The sequence below is a fragment of the Chiloscyllium punctatum genome, chromosome 7 (assembly GCF_047496795.1).
Source record: "Chiloscyllium punctatum isolate Juve2018m chromosome 7, sChiPun1.3, whole genome shotgun sequence".
Taxonomy (NCBI): Eukaryota; Metazoa; Chordata; class Chondrichthyes; order Orectolobiformes; family Hemiscylliidae; genus Chiloscyllium; species Chiloscyllium punctatum.
The window spans coordinates 78,746,012-78,765,098 of NC_092745.1; the positions used below are offsets into that span (position 1 = coordinate 78,746,012).

The 19,087-nt window shown below is 39.7% G+C and overlaps 1 protein-coding gene across 18 annotated transcripts in view; it reads left to right on the plus strand.

The window, feature by feature from the left end:
* The window catches only part of lrrc7 (leucine rich repeat containing 7), a 617,417-nt gene that overhangs the window by 478,202 nt on the left and 120,128 nt on the right, over nt 1-19,087 (plus strand). For all 18 annotated transcript variants that reach the window (XM_072574143.1, XM_072574142.1, XM_072574141.1 and 15 more), the window contains 2 exons: nt 683-752; nt 18,977-19,076. In XM_072574143.1, coding sequence (XP_072430244.1) covers nt 683-752; nt 18,977-19,076 — 170 coding nt within the window. The remainder of the gene's footprint in view (nt 1-682; nt 753-18,976; nt 19,077-19,087) is intronic.

Sequence of the window (19,087 nt, forward strand, 5' to 3'; positions counted from 1 at the left end):
TCAAATTTTGGTTTCTCTCCATGTTCAGATACACATCTTTAATTGAAAAACTTAATCGTGCAAAACCAAGGGTGAAAAAGTGTATTAGCACTGAGAATTAATAAAGGGAAGTAAAAACTGAAAAATAAGCAGATTTTGAACTGATTTGATTTAAGTTGCTTGGGCAAAAGAGAAAAAAAAGTTAGATCAGCAATTCATCACAACAATGAAATATGCCTTTTTAAAAGTTGAACAGAGAGTACTAGAGATATTTGTGGCTTAAGCCACATTTTAACCATGAATATTGAAAAAAAAGGGTGTAATTAGATAGAAGGTACATAAACATATTGGTGTGCTTGTCTAAATAATTACCTCAACTTGATTTAAATGTCTTTTTCCCATTAGAATATCAGCTGAAAACTGAATTTCTTTGAAATTTTTCTTTAAACAGTGAAACTATTAGTTCTCTGATACTTTGTGAAATAATTTAATAACATAAATGTTTATATTTATGACTTAAAGATTAAAATCTGCACAGGCAGGATTCCAGCATCTGCAGTAATTTGCTCCTCCAATAGACTTTGAGTGGTTTGACTATAATGATTTTAAAACTATCAGAAGCATGAAGCTAATAAAAGCAAAAGATGAAACAATGTGAATTGACTGTAACAACTTCTCATGTATAAAATGTTTGCTTTTTTAGGTTGAAGAATTTGCCATTCAGTTTTACTAAGCTTAAAGAGCTGGCAGCACTATGGCTATCTGATAATCAGGTAATGAACCAAGAACAATATTGGATGCAGACGAAATAAGTTTCCTCAAGCAAACTAACTATATTTTAGGATAAGGCTGTAGGAATTACCCTACTCAGACTCCACTGCTTCATTTAACAGAAGTCATAAAACCAAGTTATTATCCAGAGTTGGTAAAAGTAGCAACCCACCTTTTAGATGCTTATTTTTAATTGAGGAATCCAATGACACAAGGCACAATGAAAGGTGAAAATGTGTATTAGCATTGAGAACACATGAAAAGAAGTAAGACCTGTCAGTCATTAAACAAACAACACAGCATAGAGTAGGTGAAACAAAAATAAACAGCAGTGGTGGAGTTTGAATGGAAGGAGAGTAACAAAGGAAACACAACATGCATGAGAAGGTAAGATCAAGGGAACAGAAAGAGCAAGAAATGCAAATGAGCAGGAGAGGAAAGCAAGAAATATAAGGAGGATTGTAGAGGAATCAAATGCAATGGAAGGGAAAACACTAGAATGTATTACAAAGGCGAGGGTTAGAATGCACATCAGGATAGAAATAATTGGGGAAGGAAGAGTAAAAATGAAGACTGGTATTGACAACAGTGAAAATGGATGAAGGTGAAAAGAAAGATGAGTGAAAACTGAATGAGAGAGGGGAAATTGATGGCAACAAGAGGAGTTGTGGAAGGGTGAAATTGTTTGTAGAATTTGGGAGCAGAACTGAAGGAGTAAGACAGGAGAAACTAGAAGTCGGATTTGTTATTGGTGGGAATGGGGACCGTGTTGGGCACAGAATGACAGCATCAGCATTATTGGAGACAAGGTGCAGATGGAGAGTTCTATGACTAGCTGAGGGGCATTGGGAGGCAAGGAGTACTCTGAACTCTAGGGGATCAAAAAGTGGCAGTTTGCATGAGAAGACAGAGGAGAGTAGCAACTTCATAAAAGGGAGAAGAATGCCAGTTTGAAATGATAAGACAGTGTGTACTGAGTGATGTGAAAGAAAATCCTGAAAGGTCAAAAATTTGATGTATAATGTCACTATGATCTGGTTCTAGATGAGTTAGGATGCCATTGTGAAATGCAGCAGAAGGTTAATGAGTGAGTAAATATTTATATACTTCAGAATGAGTGATTCAATAGAGATTTTTTGCAAATTACAAAGTAATTAACTGCAACATATTAAAGCCTGCAAGATTAAATGTAATTTATAGAGTAATTAATCCACACAGACACAGGGAGAATGTGCAAACTTCACACAGTCACCTGAGGTTGGAATTGAACCTGGGTCCCTGGTGTTCTGGGGCAGCACTGCTAAACACTGAGCCACCATACCACCCATAAGCTTCATTGAAACGATTCAAGAGGCTGTGGTCAAAATTAGAAAGGAGCAGAGAATTGAAAAGACAGAATCACAGAATAGTTACAGTTCAGAAGAATTTCATTCAGCCCAATGGCTCTATAAATAAGCATTAAATTTCTCCCATCCTTTTCTCATAACTCTGCATGTAATTTCTAATTAAATAATCATCCATTGCCCTCTTGAATCCCTCAATAGAAACTGCCTCCACCAAATTTTGGGACAGTGCACTCCAGATCTGAAAAATGTTTTTACTTACTTAGCGATCACTTTAAATGTGTGCCTTCTCATTCTTGATCCTCTTCTGAATGGGAAGGGCTTCTCCCTGTCTGCTTTGTCCAGACTTCTCATAATTCTGATAACTTCAATCGAATCTCCTTTTAACCTCCTCTCTCCAAGGAAAACAGTCCCAAATTCCTCAAATTATCTTCATTACTAAAACTTCTCATCACTGGAACTATTCTCCTCAGCCTTTTCAGCACACTTTCAAATGCGTTCTCATCCTTCCTAAAGTGTAACACCCAGAACTGTATACAATATCTCCAGCTGAGGTCTAACTAATATCCTGTATAGATTCAGCATTATCTCCCTGTCCTTGTCCTCTACACTGCTATTAATGAAATGTAGGATACAGTATTATTTATTATATACTTTCCATTTGTCCTGACACTTTTAATGGCATACATATATTCACTTAGTTTCCTCTGCTCTGACACACCCTTTAGAGTTATGCTGTTTACTTTATACTGTCTCTTTGTGTTCTTTACTACATTGTACACCTCACACTTATCCACATTGAACCTTATCTGCCAACTATCTCTCACAATTTGCTAATAATCTTGAAGTTCTACACTGTCCTTCTCTACGTTTGCAATTTCTCTGAGTCTTTCATCCACAAACTATGAAGTTTTACCCTGCATTCCAAGATCTAAATCATTGATATAAATCAAGAAAAGTGAAGATCCAATCCTGACCACTGAGGAGCTCTACTACAAATCTACATCCAGCTTGAAAAATATTCATTAACCAATATTCTCTAATTCTTAATACTCAGCCAGGCAACAGGAGATTGTAGTTTGTGAACTGAATGAAGGGGTTTTGCAAAGCAATCAATGATCTGTGTTTGGTCTTCCCAGGGTAGAAGAGACTGCACGACAAGCAACAATTATGCTAAATTGAAAGAAGTTGAAGTAACTTGTTTTGTTTTCAATTTGAAAGAGTGTTTTGGTTATTGGATGGTTGGAAGGGAGGAGATAAGAAGAGTGGGTTCCAATTGGAATGTATTTCCAGTATTTTCAATTTGCTTTCAAGGAAAGATATTATGGGAAGTAGTGTTGGTATAGGGGTGATTGAGGAATGGACCAAAATGTTGTGGGGGGAACAGTTCCTTCAGAATTCAGGAAGTACAGTTCAAAATGTATAGGAGAGATTATAGAAAAATCATAGTGGTTAAATTGTGTCATATTTGGAAGAACAGGTATGTTTTGCAATCTTTTTCCTTTATAGCTTTCAGAAATGGTGCATCTATTTTAGAAACTGAGCAAGTTTTCTCTAATTTTGAAAAGTAAACTATGATGTCCAATTTGTGGTATAGTTTATAACCTTTTTAAAAACAGCTGTAGAAAATGACAATTTTATGGTTAGTTACATAACAAAAGTTCAATTTATCCCAATTCACTCAGTGTAATATACCCAGAACCCATATTTTCTCCTGAAGAATTGTTTGCCATGGCTGTTCAATTAAATTCAAGAAGTAGCCTGGTCCTTGCTGTAAAAGAAAACTTAAACTAAGAATATTTATTTAGTATTTATTTATTTAATCCTCTGTTCTCCAAAATGTCCAAACTGAATGTTTTCTTTCTCCTCAGTTCTGCACAACCATTCATTATTTTAATATTAATTATTTTTAATGCCTTTGCTTAGCTGTGAAGAGAATAGTTTTTCTGTAATTGGGCTTACCACCAGCTTCCAAAGGGATTTAATTAATTTTAAATCTGACAACAGATGGTTCAATATGATCAATATAACAATTTTAATTTAAGAATGACAAATTAAACTACTTCATCAGTTTAAACTGCAGAGTTTATGACTTTATTAATGTCTTGCAATGTAATAAATAACAAAAGGCATTGTGGTATCTGAACGATAAATGAAGTGAGTTTTAAAGCAAGGTTTACTGCATATTCATTTCAAGTCTTCAGGCTCTCCCAAACTGCTTTAGAACCTATTAATAATTCTTGATGTGTTTTCAATGCTTTACACACAGATGAACATGTCCTGCAAATAACAATATTATTATTGTAGGCAGAATAGTTAGTGTGATTTTAAACACTAAGGCAGTGCCTGTACTTATCTTCGTATAATATGCATGAGATTTTTAAATCCATCTTGACAGTTAAGAGGATTCAGGTATTTCTGAGAGATGGCACCCATGACAATGCAGTACTTGATTCGTCTTGCATTGGTCGCCGAGATTATATGATCAATTGCATGGGGTATAATCTGACAACCAAATGAACCATCTAGGCATTTAGTATAACAATTGGGCCAGAGCTTTCTCTGTGGTGGGAACAATGTGTGTACCACTATATTGTCCTCTCTGAGAGATTTGCCAGTTTATTAAATGGCTCATTGTTCAGTAACTGGAAAGGTGCAGAGACAGGAAACCTCTCAACCTTTAACAACAAGTACACAGATGTTATAATGTTCAAATGCTGGAAAGTTGTATTATTGTAGGTAAGTCAGTCTTGAAGGGCCTATTCTGCAGGACTCTCTGTACATTGTTAAATTGGAAGAAATGGTATGGAGGATGCAGGAGCGAAAGATGGATAATTGCCATAACAAAAGGTGGGGGGTAGAGGGTGATGAGAAGGCATGGGCTAAATAGGAGGTCATTGTCAAGATCGTTTTACTTAATCTATTGCCAATTCCTCAGCAGGGTGCTTCCAAAAGTCACGATCTGAATTAACTGGAAGAGTTCTCACGTGCTCTGGTCACAATGAAAATAGTATGGATGACATTCAAATTTACCCCACTGTCTTATAATGGCAAGCCCAACACCTTTATAGCTGGCAAAAGTTTACATTTGAGCTTGTGGTCTCATTTTACTCAAGTCTAGCACAATTCCAGGTGGTTGTAGGAGAGGAAGGATCAACTCAATATTTTTGGTATTGACAGTATAAAATGATAAATTATCATATATTTCTCTAAGATAATTGTAAAATTTCAATCTGGGGTTAGCAAGATGGGAATTTGATTAAGGTACGGATATTCTTTTTTAAAATCCCTTGCCTTTTACTAAAGACATTTCCTGTTAATGTTGCTCATACATAATTATTATATGCATGCACATATTCAGTTGTGCTCAGTGCTACCAGAGGCATATTAAGGGCTAATTTTAGGCTAATTTCATTTTGTGGTTTAAGAAAAGTTAACTAAAATATCTCAATGATGTCAATACCATCTGATGACCATCCTTTTTAAACAATTGGTTAACAGGGACTAATGAACGTGTGGGCGGCACGGTGGCACAGTGGTTAGCACTGCTGCCTCGCAGCGCCGGAGACCCGGGTTCAATTCCCGCCTCAGGCGACTGACTGTGTGGAGTTTGCACGTTCTCCCCGTGTCTGCATGGGTTTCCTCCGGGTGCTCCGGTTTCCTCCCACAGTCCAAAGATGTGCAGGTCAGGTGAATTGGCCATGCTAAATTGCCCGTAGTGTTAGGTAAGGGGTAGATGTAGATGTAGGGGTATGGGTGGGTTACGCTTCGGCGGGCCGGTGTGGACTTGTTGGGCCGGAGGGCCTGTTTCCACACTGTAAGTAATCTAATCTAATCTAATCTAAAAACGTGAGCTACTACAAATCAATAATCAGATTTTTCAGTCTCATTCTTCCCAAAGATCAATTACAGAACTTCGCGCCAATGAGCAGTAATTACCACAGAATCAGCTATCTGATTATCGTGAGCCATAGTGTCATAGAGATGTACATCACAGAAACAGACCCTTCGGTCCAACCCGTCCATGCTGACGAGATATCCCAACTGCCAGCACCCAGCCCGTATCCCTCCAAACCCTTCCTATTCATATACCCATCCAAATGCATTTTAAATGTTGCAATTGTACCAGTCTCCACCACTTCCTCTAGCAGCTCATTCCATACATCTATCACCCTCTGCGTGAAAAGGTTGCCCCTTAGGTCACTTTTATATCTTTCCCCTCTCACCCTAAACCTATGCCCTTTAGTTCTGGATTCTCCCACCCCAGGGAAAATACTTTGTCTACTTATCCTATCCATGCCCCTCATGATTTTATAAACCTCTATAAGGTCACTCCTCAGCCTCCGACGCTTCAGGGAAAACAGCCCCAGCCCATTCAACCTCTCCCTATAGCTCGATTTCTCCAAGCCTGGCAACATCCTTGTAAATCTTTTCTGAACCCTTTGAAGTATCAGAACATCCTTCCGATAGGCAGGAGACCAGAATTGCACACAATATTCCAACAGTGGCCTAACCAATGTCCTGGTACAGCTGCAACATGACCTCCCAACTCCTGTACTCAATATTCTGACCAATAAAGGAAAGCATACCAAACGCCTTCTTCACTATCCTATCTACCTGTGACTCCACTTTCAATGAGGTATGAACCTGCACTCCAAGGTTTCCTTGTTCAGCAACACTCCCTAGGACCTTACCATTAAGTGTATAAGTCCTGCTCTGATTTACTTTCCCAAAATGCAGCACCTCGCATTTATCTAATTTAAAATCCATCTGCCACTTCTCAGCCCATTGGCCCATCTGATCAAGATCCCGTTGTAATCTGAGGTAACCTCCTTCGCTGTCCATACACCTCCAATTTTGGAGTTATCTGCAAACTTATTAACTATACCTCTTATGTTCACATCCAAATCATTTATATAAATGACAAAAAGTAGTGTACTCAGCACTGATCCATGTGGCACGCCACAGGTCACAGGCCTCCAGTCTGAAAAACAACCTTCTGCCACCATCCTCTCTCTTCTACCGTTGAGACAGTTCTGTATCCAAATGGTTGGTTCTCTCTGTATTCCATGAGATCTAACCTTGCTAATCACTCTCGCATGGGGAACCTTGTCGAACACCTTACTAAAGTATAAATAGATCGAGTCCACCGCTCTCCCCTCATCAATCCTCTGTTACTTCTTCAAAATCTCAATCAAGTTCATTATTGAATAGAGGTTTTTCCTGATATTCCACATTCCATACTATTTGCATACTCCAATAATAAAAATAAAGTTTCAAAATTATTGTATGGATGGAGCATCATTTATTTTCCAAGATTAAGGAAAGAAAACAAAATGTCAGCATTCTTAATACAAATTGAACACATCCATAATATCAAACAAATGCTTCATTTAAATAGAAAAATAAAGATGGAGAAATCTGCATTTTCAATGCTTAAACACTAAAGCTTTTTACACTACATAGTAATTTTTAAACTCTATGTTACAATTTTCTCATAAATGTTGCTTTTTGATGTGGAGTACAGAATCTTATAGTGGAGAGTATGCAATTCAACTTCAGTCTGGGCCCAAAATCACAATGAAAAATTGAATGGAATTCATAGCAGATGGAAAATTCACTACCACTTCTTTGACAGTCTCCAATATCAAAACATTACATTTTTCTGTTCACAGAACTTTATCAGGAAAATAATGAGGTAAATAAAAGCAGAGATTCTGCAGACTGGAAAAGATAGCACTAATAATAACAGGACACTAAGAAAGGTAGAGGAGCTACAAACACAAAGAATATAAGAGAAAATGCTTGCAAGAAATTTGAAGGAAAACAAAGTTCATTACAAATACTTTAGGGAAGAAATGTAGCAAGCTCTTAGTGTCGGACAATAGAAGATACCAAGGAGACAGTGAGAAATGCAAATGCTGGAAGTCAGAGTCAATAGATGTGAAGCTGGATGAGCACAGCAGGTCAGACAGCATCCGAGGAGCAAGAAAGTCAACATTTCAGGCTTAAACCCTTTGTCAGGACTGGGAAGGGACAGAAGAGACCAGAATAACTAGAGGGAGGGGGCGGGACTAGGGGAAAGGTAGGTGGGATGATGATAGGTAGATGCAGATAGGGGGTTACTGTGATAGACAGTGGGAAGAGTGGAGCGTACAGGTGAGTGGGAAGGTGAACAGGCTAGAACAGATTAGGGAGGTGAAAAGGGGTGGGGCTAGACATGGGATAAGAATGGAGGAGGAGGGACTTTGAAGCTGGTGAAGTCGGATGTTAAGGCCATTGGGCTGCTAGCTTCCCAGGTGAAATATAAGGTGTTGTTCCTCCAGTTTCCATTTAGCCTCACTCTGACAGTGCAGGAGGTCGAGGATGGACATGTCGCTGAGGGAGTGGAAGAGAGAATTAAAATGGATGGCCACCAGAAGGTCGGGTTGGTTAGTGCGTGCAGAACTTAGATGCTCCATGAACCAGTCCATGAGTCTGCTTTTGGTCTCCCTGATATAGAGGAGACCAGACCACAACAGGAGCAACAAATGCAATAGATGAAGTTGGATGAAGTGCAGATGAATCTTTGTTGCATGTGGAATTATTGTTTAGAGCCTTGGACAGAGATGAGGGGGAGGTGTGGGGGTAGGTGTTGCATCACTTGCAGTTGCAGCGAAAGATAATGGGTGTGGCGGAGAAGTTTGTGGGGAGTTGACAAAGGAGTCACAGAGTGAGTGGTCCCTGCTGAAAGCGGATAAGGGTGGCAAAAGAAGTATTTTTGTGGTGATGGGGTATGATTGTAGGTGGCAGAAATGTCAGAGGATGATGCATTGAATTTAGAGGTTGGTAGAATGCCATCTGAAGACTAAGAGGACTCTTTCCTTTTTGGGGGCAGAGGGCTAGAGGGGAGAAGTGCAGGAGATGGAGGATATGCAGTTAAGGGCATCCTTAATTACTGAGGAGGGAAAACTACAGTCGCTAAAGTAGGAGGATATCTGGGATGTGCTGGAGTGGAATCCCTCATCATGGTAGTAGATGTGTGGAGATGGAGGAATTAGGAGCATGGTTGAGAGGGCATGTGGTCAAGTTAGTTGTGGGTTTGAAATTGATATCAGTAGTAAGTCAATATCGATAAATAGAAGGTAACAAACTTATTCAGTAATTATTTTGTGTCAGTCATCAAAGATCCTTAGACTGCACTTTCCAAGCCCATGACTACTTCCATCTAGAAGGACAAGAGCAGCAGATAGATGGGAACACCATCAGTTCCAAGTTCCCTTCTAAGTTACTCATTATCCTAACTTGGAAATACATCACACCAGGTTATAGTCCAACAGGTTTAATTGGAAGCACACTAGCTTTCAGAGCGACGTTCCTTCATCAGGTGAGCGTCGCTCCGAAAGCTAGTGTGCTTCCAATTAAACCTGTTGGACTACAACCTGGTGTTGTGTGATTTTTAACTTTGTACACCCCAGTCCAACACTGGTATCTCCAAACCATGGAAATACATCGTCACTCTTTCACTGTCCCTGGGTCAAAGTCCTGGAATTCCCTCTGTAAGGGCAATGTGGGTAGACCAACAGCAGTTCAAGAAGGCAGATTATCACCACCTTCCCAATGGAAATTAGGGATGGGCAATAAATGCTGCCTAGCTAGGACACTCACTTGAGTGAATCTTAAACAAAAAGATGATGACAAAATCAAAAATATACAAAGTTTTTTTTTAATTAAGGAAACTAACCCCATTCAATACAACTAAAATGAAAAGGTTATGTAGAAATGAATGTGATTTAAGACTGCAAAATCTCCAGGACCTGATGGTTTTCATTCCAGGATAATAAAATAAGTAAGTGAGGAAATTGATGCTTTCAAAACTCTAAATACAAAAATTGCTCTTTGGGTCGAAAAAAATTCCAATATCAGTCCACATTTTAAAAATTCATTTCTGAGCTATGGGCATCGCAATAATTACTGCACTGTTGTTAGGAGTCAACCCCATTATTGTGTGTCCGGAGTCCCTTGTAGGACAGTGCTGGTAAGGATCGCAGATTTCTTAAAGGGGAAAGGAAACCAAGACAGTTTGTATGATCATTGACACAATTAGATTAGTTTTTTTTATTCCAGAATTTTACTGAATTCAAATTTTAGCATTTACCATCTACCCTTGGAGTTCTAGATTACTAGTGCGTGACATTACCACTATGCTAACATCTCCCCGGAAGAGAGCTAAGTGAGGAAGTTATTGGTCTATTAATCAAGGATCAGTTGGGGGGAAACCACTAGAAATGGTTGTTAGGGCAAGAGTGACTGAATATTTGAATGAATAATAACTACAGAGAGAACTAAAATGGATTTGTCAAGTTTAACATATGTAGTTGATTCTTTTGGTGAAACAACTAACAGATCTTTGAATGTTTTTTCAGTAACAAACCCTCTTCCATGTAAGTTCTGCACATGAGACTGTGAACAAAAATGGGAGCAGTTGGCATTGAAGGCAATCTATTGGCTCGAATAGAAAATTATTTAGGTGGTATGAGAAGCAGAAATAAAGGGTACATATTCAAATTTGCAAACATAACTTCTGGTTACCAGTTTATTTGTACTGGGGCCTTAGATTTTCATTGTATTCATAAGGGGAATAAATAATGAGAGCTGTATAGCCAAGTTTGCTGATATGTCGGACTAGGTGGCACAGTAAATATTGTAGGTGGAAGCAAAAAGTTGAAATTGATAGATTAAGTTAATCAGGAAAAAAAGCTGTGGCAAGTGGAGTTCATTGTCAGGAACAATGTTTAAAGGCACTGAAAACTTATCCCTTAACCCACTGTCCACTCATCATGGAAGTCAATGCTTCTCACATTGCCATCCCTATGCTCCCAAGTATCTTCCATGTCTTCCCAGATCACTCCACCACCTCACTGTACCACCCCCCAACCATATTTTATTAATGGCATACTCATCCAGTATGCATTATCTACCGATCTCAACTTTGATGGAGTATTATCAATGAAAAATATTTTACATTCTCTGAGGAATAAAACGTGTCACAATCTAATAAAAGCCACTATTATGTTATGGAAAAATGCATTCTGCCATCTGAAAAGGAAACATTTGTAATATTTTTAATTCTATTATTTGTGACAACAAACCAAGAACCACATCAAAGAGGCAACCTGCCTTTACAAATTCTTCAAACTGTCATATACTTTCAAATGAATGAAATACCTTGAGACCAATTATCATTTGGAACTCAGTCAGGCATTGAAAGCAGCCAGAGCCATCAAAGAATACACTGGTATCTATGAAGAAAGAAAAGCAGATACTTGTTTAAATTTCAAAGTAAAGGGCCTCACAATCATTGTGAAATAACAAGTGGTTAGTTTTATTTCTCCATGTGTTGAAACCTTTGCTTTAAAGATAGTTTTTATATCACAGCAGAAAATATGATGACACAATCTGTCAGAATAGTTTGTAACATTTTAATTGCATTGTAGTGCTTACTTCATTGGAAAAGCACTGCCACATGAACAAAAACACAAGGCTGGCCAAAGGCGTAGCCATGGGCACACGTATGGGCCCCAGCTATGCCTGTCTCTTTATTGGCTATGTAGAACAGTTGATCTTCCGTAATTACACCGGCACCACTCCCCACCTCTTCCTCCGCTACATTGATGACTGCATTGGCGCCACCTCGTGCTCCCGCGAGGAGGTTGAGCAATTCATCAACTTCACCAACACATTCCACCCTGACTTTAAATTTACCTGGACCATCTCTGACACCTTGCTCCCCTTCCTGGACCTCTCCATCTCCATTAGTGATGACCGACTTGACACTGACATTTTTTACAAACCCACCGACTCCCACAGCTACCTGGATTACACCTCTTCCCACCCTATTTCTTGCAAAAATGCCATCCCTTATTCCCAATTTCTCCGCCTCCGCCGTATCTGCTCCCAGGAGGACCAGTTCCACCATAGAACACACCAGATGGCCTCCTTCTTTAGAGACCGCAATTTCCCTGCCCACGTGGTTAAAGATGCCCTCCAATGCATCTCGTCCACATCCCTCATCTCTGCCCTCAAACCCCACCCCTCCAACCGTAACAAGGACAGAACGCCCCTGGTGCTCACCTTCCACCCTACAAACCTTCGCATAAACCAAATCATCCGCCGACATTTCCGCCACCTCCAAAAAGACCCCACCACCAGGGATATATTTCCCTCCCCACCCCTTTCCACCTTCCGCAAAGACCGTTCCCTCCGCGACTACCTGGTCAGGTCCACGCTCCCCTACGACCCACCCTCCCATTCTGGCACTTTCCCTGCCACCGCAGGAACTGTAAAACCTGTGCCCACACCTCCTCCCTCACCTCTATCCAAGGCCCTAAAGGAGCCTTCCACATCCATCAAAGTTTTACCTGCACATCCACTAATATCATTTATTGTATCCGTTGCTCCCGATGTGGTCTCCTCTACATTGGGGAGACTGGGCGCCTCCTAGCAGAGCGCTTTAGGGAACATCTCCAAGACACCTGCACCAATCAACCAAACCGCCCCGTGGCCCAACATTTCAACTCCCCCTCCCACTCTGCCGAGGACATGGAGGTCCTGGGGTTCCTTCACCGCCGCTCCCTCACCACCAGACGCCTGGCGGAAGAACGCCTCATCTTCCGCCTCGGAACACTTCAACCCCAGGGCATCAATGGGGACTTCAACAGTTTCCTCATTTCCCCTTCCCCCATCTCATCCTGGTTTCAAACTTCCAGCTCAGCACTGTCTCCTTGACTTGTCCGGACTTATCCGACCTGCCTATCTCCTTTTCCACCTATCCACTCCACCCTCTCCTCCTTGACCTATCACCTTCATCTCCTCCCCCACTCACCCATTGTACTCTATGCTACTCTCTCCCCACCCCCACCCTCCTCTAGCTTATGTCTCCACGCTTCAGGCTCACTGCCTTTATTCCTGATGAAGGGCTTTTGCCCGAAACGTTGATTTCGCTGCTCGTTGGATGCTGCCTGAACTACTGTGCTCTTCCAGCACCACTAATCCAGTAATGGCCAATGTAAGGGTCAACTTAGTTTTAAAGGCCAAACACTATGAAGAATCAATCAATTAAAAACATATCTAGATTACAATGTCGCATCTAATAATGAAATTTGAAGTTGCGAAAACATTTTACACTCATTTTTCAGTCTGACCCAAACTCTTCTAGTTTTTCATTTTCTTCATAAACTGTCAAACCTGATGTAATTCTACTGGGCTTCCAAAGCCCTAATAGTAACAGATGAAAATGGTGTGGAAGATGAAATCTGTTTTTGATTCCCATTTAAAATCAAATACCTGATTTTGGTGAGAATAGGTATTCATTTTGCACATAAGGAAATCCTGACCCATCAGAGGAAGATTGCTTAGAATAGGGAACGTGAAGGGAAAATAGGATTTCCTAGATGAATAAAAATAAATGTAACCAATCAGTTACTGAAATCCACCTCCCTTTCCAGATGGAAATTTGGCCCTTGACCAATGGAAAATTGCAAAATTAAGTCAGATTACTTTTTGTTAAGCTAAGGTTTTAAGAGTTACAGATCCAAAATGGATTAAGATACAGATCAGACATTTTTTTTGAATGGCAGAAAAGGCTTAAGGAACTGAATAACCAATTCCTTTGTACTTAATAGCTTATCGGTCAAAGTAAGTTGGCAAAGACTTGTCACTTTTGTGATTGGTATGGTGATATTTTGAAATCTAAATTTATGTCTGATTAGATTTGGTTAATACCCAGATTTAGATTGTTCTTTTCAGCACAACTAAGATTAGATAAATGACTTAACAAGTGAAGATTATCTGTTGTTATCACGTTTTCTAAATGTCCCTTTGGGATGACTGAAAATCTAAGTTGAACCAAAATACAGAGGAAAGCCTACATTTTTGCAGAGATGGAAAGTGTGAATGATGTCTGAAGACTGAATCTGGAAGTCTCACTGTTAAAACCACTCCCCCCACCCCCCCCCCCCAGTTTTACAAGGGTAAATAGAATGTGAATTGAACATCGGTGATTCACAGAGGCAGCTGTACATGTTAAAGTGCAGTGGCCTTCAATCAGATCTAATTTTTGTTAGCAGGATGTCCAAAACACAGCCTTTGCACTTTAGATGTAACAGGATAATGACTAAATATTTTCTAATAATCTGTTCAGAGAGATGTCTTTACGTACCTCTGGAACAGGTGGAACACGAACCTGGGCTTCCTAGTCCAGAGGTGGGATGCTGCCAATGAATCACAAGAGTCTTTAGAAGAATGTCAAAACTTACTGGGATTCTTTAGAGTGGTTGGTTACCCATTTCAATATGCTGCCAGGACAATTTTGGGTGAGGTTATGTACCCTTTAGGGAGGAAAGGTCCCCTTTGGGGTTGTGAAAAAAGAAATGAATATGCATAAACTTATTGAAACCGTCCATGGCTGCTATAAAAGATTACTGTCAAGTCATTTAAATCTCCTGCACTTCAAATGTTTGCAAAGAAAGTTGGTTACAGTATTTAACTAAAAATTAGTGTTTGCTACTTCACTTTGTCTGTGAATATAAACCTGAGAGTTATCATTACAGGCAGGATTAGTGCTGTTTGAATAATTTCACAATCTGCCAATTGGTTGCTTGTCAGTTCACCATTTGATTGACAGTTTCGCGTGAGTATTTGAAGTAGGACTATGAATACAACTCCTTCTTTTAATAAGGGATTTAAAGAAGATAAATGTAGTGGATAAGTTTTTATCAGAGTTGTTTTTCTAATAGGGAATTCATCAATGAATATCTAATTACTTAATTGCTTTCTGGTTCTGAGGTCTGCCCATAGTAGAATTGGATGAGTAGGCTTGGAGGAAGAAGAAGGATGTGGACATCAGTTGACATTAAATCAGCAAAGGAGCTATGAAAGATTAAGGGGATCAATTGGGAGGCATGGATTGACATGGAGGGTGTGAAAGGTTTGGACTCAGTTGTGTATCGGGGATCATGACGTTACATAGGTGGATCATGAGGAATATGTGGAGGGGTAAGGACTGAAAGGCTGTTTTTGTTTTACTCTTTTCCTCACAATACCAAAACACTAAGGTGGACCTATTCTTTGCTTCCACACCTGACAAACTGTGACTCAACTGCTTCTGGGGCTGGTAAACCTCACTTCTATGTCACCCAGCTCACTCCTGCAACCCTTCCACACCCAGAATGAAAATCTGACCATCAATGGCAATTCTTCCCAAGCCAGGTTTGCATCCTTGGGATTTGTCCTGGCTCTGCACTCCCAGGCCAAGAGTGAACATTCAGGTAGAAAAGTATTGTTCTTTGCAAACCAAGCATTTCTTTCAGATTTCTATTTAAATGTTTTTAAGCAGGAACATAGTTGTTCAAAGACGGTAATTGTGTTAGTATTCTTAGGTTGTAGTACATGTTACCCTTCTTACTGGCCCTGGCTTTTCCTTTTAGTCCTGACACTGTTGTATCTTCAAGGGAACAATCATCAGACTATACATCTGACTGCTATCCAATGTATAGTTGGTCAATTAGGGTATAAACAGATCAACATAACAGGACGTTTTAGTTTAATAGCTGAAATTGTCATGGTTATCAAATTGTTTGAAGAGGTTTGTTATATAATTTTATTTGTGTTGCCAGATACTAAGGGAATAAGGCCACAAGGTCCCTCTGTTCCAAACAACCAAAAATAAGCTTTGCTATACAAAGTTTTCCACACACACACACACAAAACTCACCCACACACACATAACTCTCACATGCAAAAAACACACAACTCTGTCTCTGTCTCTCACACTCACGCGCGTATGCACATACACGTGCACCTCTCTCACACACAACTTGCTGTCTGTCACACAATCTGTCTCTCTCTCTCTCTCATTCCCACTCTCTCTCTCTTAAACGTGCACATACAGCTGACACACTAACATCCAAATACGAAATATAGTCAAGACAGATCTCATAGATTTCTCAACCCAACACCCCAGCCCACACCTCCCCCCCAGATATAGTTAGTATCACCGTGGATCACCAGATCTGATTGAAACTTTGTTACCTTAATACAAATTCCAATTATTCACTCTCAACAACCCAAGTTACAGACCTCCCTCAAAGACTTATCCATCACAGACTGCCTCAACATCTGCTCATGCACTGGCAATTCACTTCTCTTTTATTGAAACTGTGCTTCCCAGGATTATTGAGACTGCTCTCTAGTGTCACTCACAGACACTACTGCTGCCCCAGTGTTTCTCTGAGTTACATTTTTTCTCAGATGCAGTAATCAAATACAGCATATGTTCAATGTTCCTTGTAATTTTCTTTTGCTGTTGCATGGAGCTCTGTGGCAGCAGCTTCAAGAAACAGAGGCTATTCATTGGCACACTGAACACCATACATGGAGCTTCCTGATGGTCATGCAGCTTAAAGAGAACATTGTTTATGGGCTTCTTTCAACCCCACACTTAGTTCCTCTGATGTATTAATGATTCACAAGCTTTTTCATGCCCTTACAGCTCTCAGGCTTTTCCTGAACCCTAACCTGTACACTGAGCTATGACTACTGAACTCCAAGACTTCACTGTATTCTAACAAACTGGAACCTGCTACAACAGCTCACGTTTTGAATAAATCACCTTTCCCTCCTGCCAAACACCTCAGTCATTATCCTCATGTGGCTAACCTGTTATGGCTGTCCTGGATCCTGTGGTCTGGTTCTCACATCAATCCCAGTCCTTGGTTTCTCTTGCACCCCAATAGACTGCCTTCACTTTGCATCCCCACAGATACCATCTTGATGACCCTGGCTGATGAAGTTCTCAGGTTCTAATAAACAAAAGGCACAGGCCATGCATAACTTAGCATGTTGGCACTCTGAGCCTGTGCCATGACTCCCAGGCATGCCAGGAATTAGAGTTCTTGGTTTCCTCAAAGAACCAACCCCACTCCCTTTCCAACTACCACCTAACACCTCGAAGAGACCACTTAGAGTTTCATACTAGGTTTGATATTTTAAAAGGCCTGTTCCAATTGTCCTCTACTGTATTGATGTGAGTATTAGTTCATGGCAGCAAAATTTGCTTGGCATGTTTCTCACAGTCAAGTAATGTGGCAATAGCTCCATCCTATCCTCCACAAGAAGATTATCTCATTAGTGAGATTCTAGAAGAATTATAACTCCTGGAGTTCTATGCCACAAATGAAACAGCTTCTTCAGGAGGAGATGAAGGGGGAAGCATCATCAAAGCCAAAATGAATGATTCTGACAGTGAAAATCAGCTTTGGTCAGGGTACAAACAGAACATAGAGGGAATTCTGTCAATTATACAGCCTGCCAAATTTTCAATTCTGTTGGCTCAATATTCCTCTACTGAACAACCTGAACCTCTGCTGACAATGAATTTCACCCTATAATTGGCTTGACTGTGATTGTGCAAAATTTGTAATTGAACGTTGGCCATGCAAACAAATCACAACAGTGATATTCGCTGTTTAAAATTATCATTAACTTGCATAGATGCAAGATTATACAGATTCAGACTTAATTTTAATGATTTCCTGTTGCATCACTTCTCAGCACGCAACAGCACGTATCATTAAATTGAAGTAGAAGTCATTAGTTTGGGTTTCATGCAACTTAACTATGTGCTTATCTTTGGTTCAATCCTGTCATTGGATATTACAGGGTTTATACAGGACTGGTCATTTATACTTGCATACAATAATTGCAGGGAGTGATAATCAGACAGTTACTTTAAACAATCCTACTCTTCAGTCCAACTCATGCCAACCAGTCAATAATTAGTAAGAGCGACCTAAGATCTCCTGAATAACACTTTCCGTGAGGTCTCCTCATTTCCTGGAGCTTCCAATTTGCGTACTTTACCCTCTATGTATTTTTATAGTGTCCTGCAAATTTCTTTTGCCTGTAATTAACGATAAAGACACTCTAATGTCTGAAGAATCCTAATGTTTAAAAAGTTCTTCATTAAAATTTGCTGAACATTGAGACAGTACTAACCAACAGCTGTGGTTAATCAATTGTAGACACAAATAGGCAAATATAAACCAGGCCCAATTTTGGGGACCAACAGCACATGTTCCGAAGATGCCTTTAAAACATCAAATCCAAAATTGACTCTCAATCTTTTTCCAATCATCCTGACTGCCTCACACCACTTTCTGTGCATTTGAAATTCAACGTTGCAGAAATGTGAACTGTCAATGGAAATATTGGCAGCTCATCAACAATGTTTAAATGAAACACAAGATCCAATTTCAGAGCATCCAATTCATCCAGGTTGCAACATCATACCATGATGTAAAGTATTTCAACCCAACCAACTCCATTCAGGACCGATGGGATGTAGATTGCCTCAAAGACTGAAACAGAAAATAAAAATTAGAATTTAGTCAAAGTATTGATTGAGTTCAAAGGTAGTTTCTCTCTTATCTATTAAGTTAAACAAAATGGTTGTTTTTGTCTTTTAAATACAGGCAGTTTAACCAAAACAAAACAAATCCTTGCAATTCTGAAATAAAAACTAAACAAAATGCTGGAAATAGGTCATGTAGCATCTGCACAGAGAGAAACAGAAACGTTCTGATGAAGCATCCTTGACCTATTCTCGTTTCCAGAGATGCTGCATGACCTGTTGGTCATTGTCACTGATCTTCATTCTGACATGATGCCCTTGAATCATTATTAAGAGCTTTATTCAAATTTAAATGAGACAGTGACTACATCATTTGTCTGTTAGGATGAAAAGATTAATGATGTTAGCTTTTTCCTTGTTTTTTGATAAAGTGATAATTCAAATAATGCATTCAGTTTATAATCTCCTCTCTGTTCTTATGCTTCTGGTTTAGTCCAAGGCTCTAATCCCTCTGCAAACTGAGTCTCATCCAGAAACAAAACAGAGAGTGTTGACAAACTATATGTTTCCACAGCAGCCACGCAACGATGAAGGTGAGACTCCT